At 44.9% G+C, this 9,838-nt stretch overlaps 2 protein-coding genes across 5 annotated transcripts in view; both read right to left on the bottom strand.

Moving 5' to 3' along the window:
• Window positions 1–8,370, bottom strand: part of Ebp (EBP cholestenol delta-isomerase) — a 9,193-nt gene extending 823 nt beyond the window's left edge. The window contains exons 1-4 of one of the 2 annotated variants that reach the window (XM_031338979.1): window positions 7,673–8,370; window positions 3,740–4,098; window positions 797–833; window positions 557–687 (exon numbers count right to left, since the gene is read on the bottom strand). In XM_031338979.1, coding sequence (XP_031194839.1) covers window positions 557–687; window positions 797–833; window positions 3,740–4,040 — 469 coding nt within the window. In that variant the 5' untranslated portion in view covers window positions 4,041–4,098; window positions 7,673–8,370. The other variant, XM_031339058.1, reaches the window with a different exon arrangement.
• Window positions 8,371–8,670: 300 nt separating this feature from the next.
• Porcn (porcupine O-acyltransferase) overlaps window positions 8,671–9,838 on the bottom strand; it is a 13,067-nt gene continuing 11,899 nt past the window's right edge. For all 3 annotated transcript variants that reach the window (XM_031339333.1, XM_031339183.1, XM_031339250.1), the window contains one exon: window positions 8,671–9,099. In XM_031339333.1, the coding sequence (XP_031195193.1) occupies window positions 8,998–9,099 (102 nt within the window). In that variant the 3' untranslated portion in view covers window positions 8,671–8,997. The remainder of the gene's footprint in view (window positions 9,100–9,838) is intronic.

A 9,838-nucleotide genomic window follows, 5' to 3' on the forward strand; every position in this document is an offset into this window, starting at 1 on the left:
AGAGAGAGAGAGAGAGAGAGAGAGAGAGAGAGAGAGAGAAAGAGAGAGAGAGAGTCTTGCTATGAAGCCTAGGTTGACCTCAAACTCACAATCCTCCTGCCTTAGCCTTCTGAATGCCAGGATTATAAGCATGTACCCATGCACCACCATACCCAGCAGGAGCATGGAGACTTCAACTCAGGGTAGCTCATCCTAGAACTGAAGGCAAGCTTAAAATCCTAGAAGGCATGACAACTTGGGATTTCAGAACTAAAGAGAGCTTATGTAAGCAAACAAAAGAAAGCTAACACTCCAGGGCTGGTTCTGGAGGACCCAGGAGCTTTGGGCAGTATCATATTAATACATCATGTAACCATTGGAGAAAAAAGAGCAATATACATTCCTGCTGGAGAGGCAAGCACAGAGAAGGATTTGGGTGTATCAAGACACCAAGGAGCTTATCATCGAGCATGGCTTATCCCTGAAAGGACACTTAGGAGATCTCACCCACAGGGATGTGCCTGTGTCTATGGATTCACCCCGTGACCCCTGAATTGCCAGGTATAGGCTTTCTCACCCACAGAGACCACAAGCTGTAGGACAAAGCGGAAGGGTTGATGGCGGAGAAAGGCAATCACTACCCATAGGCTGAGTGGTCCCCAGAGACAAGCTGTGACAGTTTCCATACAGACGATGAAGCAGTCACTACTGCAGGAGAAAAGATGGACACTGGCATCATTGTACTCTTGTTAATGTCCCCAACTCACCATTGTCACAAACCAATGCAGGTTTTCACTAACAGAGGCAAAATACTTACATGACATATCGGCTGTCTCCCTTGGAATACTCTTTCCCTGAGGGAGACAGAGATATAAGAAGAATCAAGTCAGGAAATAGAACTCATATCTGTGATAATCACTAGAAGATAACAAACATAATACTTTGTACAGTGGAGGTAGTAGTTTTGCTTCTAAGGTGTGTGCTTATATAGTCTGTGTAAAGACTGATATGGAACAATGTTGCTATGGTTACATGGTATGCGGTATAAAAAGAGGTATAAATGATGGAGCATGTGGCTCAGGTGTGATGGTGCACGCTTGTAATCTTAGCACTGGGGAGGTAGAGGCAGGAGGATGAGATGTTCAAGTTCATCCTTTAACTACATAGATAGTTAGAAGCTGGCACAGATTGCATGAGACTCTGTCTGGAAAAAAAAATAGAAGATGGAGAGTGAAAGGTGGGGGTGGAAAGGCGAGCAAGTATGTGAACACATACATGTGAACAGATAGGTGCATGAAAGAGTGAGCAGATAATCGGAAGATCCAAGAGCGTAGCTCAGTGATAGAGCATGTCTGAGGCCCTGGGTTGTATTCCCAACACCTCTTCCAAACTATAACCCCAATACAGACAAGGGACTTAAAGAGGTTCTTCCCAAAGGATTTCCAAATGGCCAATTAACATATGGAAGGTGCTCAAAGCATTATTAGTCCTCAAAGAAAAGCAAATTAAAACCACAGTGAATCATCGCATCTACTAGAGGGACTAATTTAAGAAACACTTGATGACACCAAGTGGATGTGGGGTTCTGCTGATGGGACTGTAACTGTACAATCATTTCTGAAAACATTTTGGTAGGGTTCTCTCCCAACCTAAATGAAACCCAGGGCCTTGAATGTGCCAAGTAAGCACCATAGTGCCTAGCTACGCCCCTAAAACTGTAACCATAGCTACCACAAGACCCAGCCATTCACCTGTATATAGTTATGTAAGATAAATGAAAGCAGCTGTGTGTATGTATGGATGTGTGCACATATGTGTGGTGTGTGTGTATGAAATAAAATGCTCATAGCAGTTTTATTCATGGGGCCAAAAAGACATTGTCAAGAATATAGGATTGATCCAGGCCATGGTGGCGCACGCCTTTAATCCCAGCACTCGGGAGGCAGAGGCAGGCAGATTTCTGAGGTCAGCCTGGTCTACAGAGTGAGTTCCAGGACAGCCAAGGCTACACAGAGAAACCCTGTCTCGAACCCCCCCCCAAAAAAAAAAAGAATATAGAATTCTTGGGGGAAATACCTTTCAGTACCTACTGTACAAGCCAATAATTTTTTTATGCTTTGAAAGTGCTTTGCAAAATGAGGAGTGCCCCCCCCCTTTTTTTCTTTGGTTTTTCGAGACAGGGTTTCTCTGTATAGCCCTGGCTGTCCTGGAACTCACCCTGTTCTCGAACTCAGAAATCTGCCTGCCTCTGCCTCCCAAGTGCTGGGATTTTTTTTTTAAGGTTTATTTATTTATTATATGTAAGTACACTGTAGCTGTCTTCAGACACACCAGAAGAGGGCGTCAGATCTCATTATGAGTGGTTGTGAGCCACCATGTGGTTGCTAGGATTTGAACTCAGGACATCTGGAAGAGCAGTCAGTGCTCTTAACCGGTGAGCCATCTCTCTAGCCCCGAGTAGCATACCCTTTAATCCAAGCACTTGGGAGGCAGAACCAATTGGCCTGTATGAATTCAAGGACAACTTGATCTATATTGCAAATTCTAAACTAGTCAGGTTTATGTAAGGCCCTGTCTCAAAAAATAAATTATATGTGTATACACACACACACACACACATATATATATGTATACATATATATATATATACACACACATAAAAAGCTTATGGTGAGTCCGGCGGTGGTGGTGCACGCCTTTAATCCCAGCACTTGGGAGGCAGAAGCAGAGGCAGGTGGATTTCTGAGTTCGAGGCCAGCCTGGTCTACAGAGTGAGTTCCAGGACAGCCACAGTTACACAGAGAAACCCTGTCTCAAAAAACCAAAAAAAAAAAAAAAAAAAAAAAAGCTTATGGTGAGCAGTGCATGTGTGGAGAGACGGTTCAGTGGTTAAGATCACTGACTGCGCTGGACAGTGGTGGTGCACGCCTTTAATCCCAGCGCTTGGGAGGCAGAGGCAGAGGCAGGTGGATTTCTGAGTTTGAGACCAGCCTGGTCTACAGAGTGAGTTCCAGGACAGCTAGGGTTACACAGAGAAACCCTGTCTTGAAAAACAAAACAAAACAAAAACAAAAAAAAAAAAAAATAAGATTGGGGTTGGAGAGATGGCTCAGTGGTTAAGAGCACTGACTGCTCTCCCAGAGGTCTGAGTTCAATTCCCAGCAACCACATGGTGGCTCACAACCATCTGTAATGAGATCTGATGCCCTCTCCTGGTGTGTGTCTGAAAACAGCTACAATGTTTTACGTGTGTGTGTGTGTGTGTGTGTGTGTGTAAATTAATTAATTAAAAAAATAAAAGGATTAAAAAGAAAAGCCCAGCCATCCTTGATTTCAGTTTCAGGGGATCTGGTGCCTTCTTCCTGCCTCCATGGGTATGTACAAGGCATAAACACTTATGTGCAGGCAGGACATTCACAAACACAAAATAAAAATTAATAAATTTGGGCTGGAGAGATGGCTCAGTGGTTAAGAGCACCGAGTACTCTCCCAGAGGTCCCGAGTTCAATTACCAACAACCACATGGTGGTTCACAACCATCTATAACGGAATTCTATGCTCTCTTCTGGTATGTCTGAAAAGAGTGACAGTGTACTCATATACATAAAATAAATAATTAAAAAAATAAAAAATAATAAATTTTAAAAATAAAAAGTTAATGGAATTAGAAAAAACAAGAAAGCATTGGTGAGTGGGTAACTATTAAAGTGAATCTCTACCCAGAAAATTTCCTTCCACAATATAAGAATTCAGGACTCACAGAGTTGAGATAAGACGGCTTGGTCTTCGAGAAGGATGTCATGGTAGAAAGAGAACCAGCCCTCGATCACAAAGTGAATGAATGTACATACAGCAAACCAGCACAGGGCCAGTCGACGCCCAGTTCCAAGTGGGACAACGGAAACTCGGCTAGACAACAGCCACGTGATCACAATTAGGCCCCCAGAGATGGAGAATAGGCCAGCCAGTATATGCCAAGTCGGGAGGTCATTAGGCACAAAGTTGTCCAGCTTCATGTGCCTGGGCCAGTACGGGTGCAAGGGGACCATATTGGTGGTCATGTTTCTATGGGCCGCTGGCAGCTTTGTACATAAACGGAGGAAAAAGGAGCAGAAAAACCTGGGCAAACAGAAAGTACATAGTGAGATAAACCAAATCCAAATACTTTTCAACAAGAAATGTTAGTAAACTATATCTATTATTTATTATTTGACAAAACGACTTGTAAGACTGGATTTTAAAAAGACCAAGTTTAGCTGGGCTGTGGTGGCACACACCTTTAGTCCCAGCACTTGGGAGGCAGAGGCAGGTGGATCTCTGAGTTCGAGGCCAGCCTGGTCTACAGAGTGAGTTCCAGGACAGCAGGGGCTACAGAGAGAAACCCTGTCTCGAAAAAACAAAACAAGACAAAACAAACAAACAAACAAAAAGCAAAAAGACCAAGTTTAGCTGAACCTGGTGTCACACACACTTATGCAATGAGGCCCAGACCTTGAAGGCAGGTGGATCTCTGTAAATTTGAGACCAGCCTGGCCTACATAGTGAGTTCCAGGTTAGCCAGGGCTACAAAGTAACAACCTGTCTCAGAAGGAGAGGTGGGGAAGGGGAGAGGGGGAGAGGGAGAAATCTAATTTTGAGGCATTTCAAGAATATAACTGGGGGTGGGCACTGGAGAGATGGCTCAGAGGTCCAGAGGTACTGAGTTCAAATCCCAGCAACTGGTATAGGCCAGTGTCTCCTGACCAGACTGTATGCCACTCCTGGGCAATAATGTTGGCATGATCTGAACCAGCCAGGAGGAGGTTTGGTGATGCTTGAGATTGGTAGTTAAACTGAAGACTTAATTTGGGCACCAGAAACCTTAACAAGTAACCTCACACCTTGAGCCACTAACTTCCCTTAAAGTATGCTTTGCCCCAGCTAAACACACAGACACAAATTCTGCTTGGAGTTATGGTTTAAGAAGGGAGCAGAGACATGATGAAGTTTTTTTTTTTTTTTTAGATTTATTTATTTATTATATGTAAGTACACTGTAGCTGTCTTCAGACGCACCAGAAGAGGGCGTCAGAACTCATTATGGGTGGTTGTGAGCCACCATGTGGTTGCTGGGATTTGAACTCATGACCTTCTGAAGAGCAGTCGGTGCTCTTACCCGCTGAGCCATCTCACCAGCCCCTGAAGTTTGTTTAATGGCATACTGTACTGGAACACTGAAGACCTGTGGCAGATGTAAATTCCAAGTCTTGTTATAATTTTTTAAGATTGTGAAATTATCAAAATGCATATGAATCAAGTTTTAATACATTGTCTGGATGGATGAGGCTGTCCATTGCATCATTTCTTTCTTTGGATTCTCAGGCATGGTTCCAACAGTGTAAGAACTCTGTAACATTTAACATTGAATAAACAGTAAACCTATAAAAAAAAATCCCAGCAACCACATGGTGGCTCACAACCATCTGTAATGGGATCTGATGCCCTCTTCTGGGGTGTCTGAAGAGAGGGATAGAGTACTCATATACATTAAGTAAGTAATATTTTTTTTTTAAAAAAAAAGAATGTAACTGGGGAATGTATCAGTGGTTTAGAGCACTTTCTCTTGCAAAGAACCCGAGTTCAATTCCCAGCACCCACATGGTGGCTCACAACCATTTCTAACTCCAGTTCCAGGGGATCCAACACCTTCTTCTGGCTTCTGTGGGCACATACATACATGGAGTCAAAAATACTCATACAGGGCTGGAGAGATGGCTCAGTGGATAAGAGCACTAACTGTTCTTTGGAAGGTCATGAGTTCAAATCCCAGCAACCACATGGTGGCTCACAACTACCCATAATGAAATCTGATGCCCTTTTCTGGTGTGTCTGAAGACAGCTACCCTATACTCATTTATAATACAAAATAAATCTTTAAAAAAAAAAAGAAACTAAAAAGGGGCCAAAAAAATACTCATACATATAAAAGAAAATAAATCTTAAAAAGGGGACACAGCTCAGATTTGAAACCTTATAAAGAATAAAGGCTTATCTGAGGCCTCTGGCAGGTATAACAACAAGAAATGGGCCTGGCTTGTGACTGGAGAGCTAGTTAGAAAATCAAGCAGCCGTGAGAAGAAAAAGGTCCTCACTCTCTAGGTTATAATGTCAGACATTTTGACATACTTGACAAGTCATCTGTAAAAGAAGTATGAACCCTTCTGCAAAACAGCACAAACCTGTCAAAATTGGTTAATGGATTCAAGTCCAATGTCCTTGCCAAATATGTATAAAGATTGCTTTGATCAACATGTTTTCTCTGCCGTCTTCACCGGCAAGTCTGTACTGAAATCTGACCCTCAAGGACAGTGGACTTTAAAAAAAGTAAGTACACAAGCACACACTTCCCTTAATTTCCACTTAGTAATAACACTGCGTGGTAGCACATACCTGAAATCCCAACGTTTTGGGGGCTGAAGCTGAAGGATTGCCATAACTAGCCTGGTCTACATAGAAAGTTCAGGGTAGCCAGAGCTACATAGCAAGATACTATATTCAGACAAATAAACAAACTTAGACATTAAGTAGCTTCCAAGACCTCCAAGTCAGATAAACAGCTTCTGCTGGGCCCCTAGGTGCATTCCTTTTGTCAAGTGCAGCTTGCCTTTCTGCTTTAAGAAACTCACTCTCGGGCCGGGCAGTGGTGGCGCACACCTTTAATCCCAGCACTTGGGAGGCAGAGGCAGGTGGACTTCTGAGTTCAAGGCCAGCCTGGTCTACAGAGTGAGTTCCAGGACAGCCAGGGCTACACAGAGAAACCCTGTCTCAAAAAACCAAAAAAAGAAAAAAAAAAAAAAGAAACTTACTCTCTGGACTGGAGAGATGGCTCAGCGGTTAAGAGCATAAGAGCACCAACTGCTCTCAAAGAGGTCCTGAGTTCAATTCCCAGCAAACACAATGGTGCTCAAGCCCATCTGTAATGAGATCTGACGCCCTCTTCTGGTGTGTCTGAAGACAGCTACAGTGTACTCATATAAATAAAATAAATAAATCTTTAAAAAAAAACCTCACTAACTTTGCTTCATTGAGATACATCTTAACACTTTCTTACATAGCGGGTTTCAAGGCCTCCGGTGCACCTAGGCAGAGGCTCCTGAGGCTCTTAAGAGGAATTATCAGGCTGCAGTGGCAGCAACATCGAGTTGTAGTTCTTGTTGCTAGTCACAGAGTATGGTCACAGTCTGGTGGGAGAGTCACTGCCACCAAGCCAGGTCCTAGCACTTTGGGGCTCAGTTTGTAGCCTGGGTGCACTGCGAGGTCCAGTGGCTGGGATTTAACTGGATGCTACTCCCACCCGCGGGGGTTGCAGAGATGACCAATTAGAGCGGTGGTCCCAAGCACCGCGTTTCAAAAAGCAAGACTCCAGGCAATTAGTGTGCCACCCGCCAACAAGCTTGGAGTAGCAAAGGCAGGGGTCTCACGGCGGCGCAAACCAAGAGAAAGGAAAACCAAACCCAGAGACCACCAATCACAACCAGAACCTTCCACTGTAGCTGCCCAACGAGAGGGCGAGTCTTCCGTCGTCTGGACAACCGGTTTAGGGCTAGGGTCCCGCGCAGGCGCAGGGTAGGGCAGGGCTCGCAGGCAAACCGCTGTCGTGGAGGGTCTGGGCACGTGGAGGGACTCGGGCAAACTGGCTGGAGGAGGGCACTCACCCCAGGAGGCGCGATCGCGGGGCGACTTCCTAACACAGGCTTGCGACTTTCCAGGAAGACCTGCTGGCTCCCTAATAGCCCCAGTTCCGCTCAGCTCTCGCGCTTCCCCGCCCGATGGAGCGGACCAATAGTGAAGTGGAGAAGGTGGCTTCTGCCAATAGGAGTCCTCCGTATGTCGCAGGCCCTGTCCTCGCCTATGGTGTCATCTTCCCTGTTGGCTGAGACCAAGTCAGGAGTGGGGTGGAGACCTCCAAGGTCGTGGGCGCTTTCTGCCGATAGCAAATCAATGCTATTCTGAGCTTCAATTTCCCTGCCCCCTTATCAATCGCACAAGATGAGGCTAATGAAATGGTAAACCCTCAACATTTGCTAGTGAACTGGAGTTGCGTAGTCCTCTATCAAGTTTTCTAAGCAGCCAATCAGTTCCGGGACCCATTCTTAGCCCGAATGCAAAGAAAATACGACAGGTGGATTACATTCACCACAAACCTAGCGCTCACCAGAGCTCAGAACTCTTCAGTCTTAACAGCATACGACATCTTCAAACCCTCACTCCTGCTGAGAAGTTCGTGTGAAGACTCTCAACCGTGCTAGTGCTTGAAGGCATGATGCTAAACAAGTTGGCAAACAGACCTCGTCAGCATTCAGAGAACAGATCCATCTCAAACTGTCAGTTTAATTATTACCTAAGGACCAGTAGGCATCAACCCTTCATCTGTCTTGCCCTCCCCCGCCCTCTGTCCAAATCTGACGAACCAATCAGAACAGGGATCCCTCAGTTCTCCATGAAGTATTATTAAGCCTCCCCCGCAAAATCTGTTCCTGCTCTACTCAAGCAGGACCAGGACCCAGCCACCACAGACTCATTATCCAATCAGACAATCTTGAATTCATTGCGAATAGATCGCAATTTTCCCCCTCCCCAATTTTCAGTTTCCAAACTGGAATTTCCTTGCTTTCTCCTCTTCCCCTCTGATGAGTGAAGAACGAGCCTGTTGTGTAATTTCTACTTTTATTTGACAATAACAAACTGCATATAAAAAAAGGGAGAAGGCAGGAGCGGAGGCCCTGGATCTGCTCCTCTCTGCTTCCCCAAGTATCCACCTTTCCTAGGCCCCAATAAGGACCACCCCCTTCCTGCCTGGTGGTGGGGTGAGGATTGACAGGCATAGAAAGGCTGTATGTGTTCGTATGTTGTGTGGAGGGGGAGTTGGGGCTCAAGGATGTAGAGGGGTCAAGGAGTAGAGAAAGGGCCTTTTCTCATTCCCCATCAGAGTTGGCACCCTAAGGAGGGGTATTGAAGGGGATTATGAAGGTCATATGCCTCAGCCTATGAGACGGTAGAAGATCCAGCATCCAAAAGTGACCCAGTGACTGGCCCAGCTGAGCTCTGACCACTTGTGGACAGTGTATGCCATGCCGTAGCCCTGTGGGAGAGAAACAAGTCATGATTTTGAAATTCAACGAGTCTCAGGAAAACCCATCTTTTGCCCAGGGATCTTTGGTACTTTGTATTCCTGAGTAACAGAAGGGTCTAGGTACTTATCAAGGGTGAACAGATATATTTTGGTTCCTTCTTTAAAGATCATTTTAAAGGGCTGAGTATATACAGCTTGATGGGAGGGTCTACATGGGGAGGCCCTAGGTATTGATTTCCAGCTCATCAAAAAGAGTCATTTTAAAAGCAAGACAATGTGCTGGATGTGGTGGGTCATGCTGGTCATTGAAGTCATTTGTATATGAAACCACTGGAAATCTGAGTGTCTAACAATAAGGGACAAAGTAAATCATGTCATATTCTTGCAATGAGAGAAAAAGAAGGAAGACTGTGTACTTAAAAAACTGAGGGAAGCCAGAAGTAATGATGAATGCCTTTAGTCCAAGCACTTAGTACTCAGGAGGCAGAGGCAGGCAGATCTCTGAGTTTGATACCAGACTAGTCTACAGAGTGAGTTCTAGGACAGCCAGGGCTACACAGAGAAACCCTGTCTCAAGGAGAAAAAACTAGGGGAAAGAAATTAAAATATGGTGTGTATATGTTTGATATGCTTTGAGGAAGTGGGTTAATAAAAATGAATGTGTGAGCCAGACGGTGGTGGTGCACGTCTTTAATCCCAGCACTTGGGAGACAGAGGCAGGCAGATTTCTGAGTTTGAGGCCAGCCTG

This window comes from Mastomys coucha, chromosome X (genome assembly GCF_008632895.1).
Source record: "Mastomys coucha isolate ucsf_1 chromosome X, UCSF_Mcou_1, whole genome shotgun sequence".
In the NCBI taxonomy this organism is placed as follows: domain Eukaryota; kingdom Metazoa; phylum Chordata; class Mammalia; order Rodentia; family Muridae; genus Mastomys; species Mastomys coucha.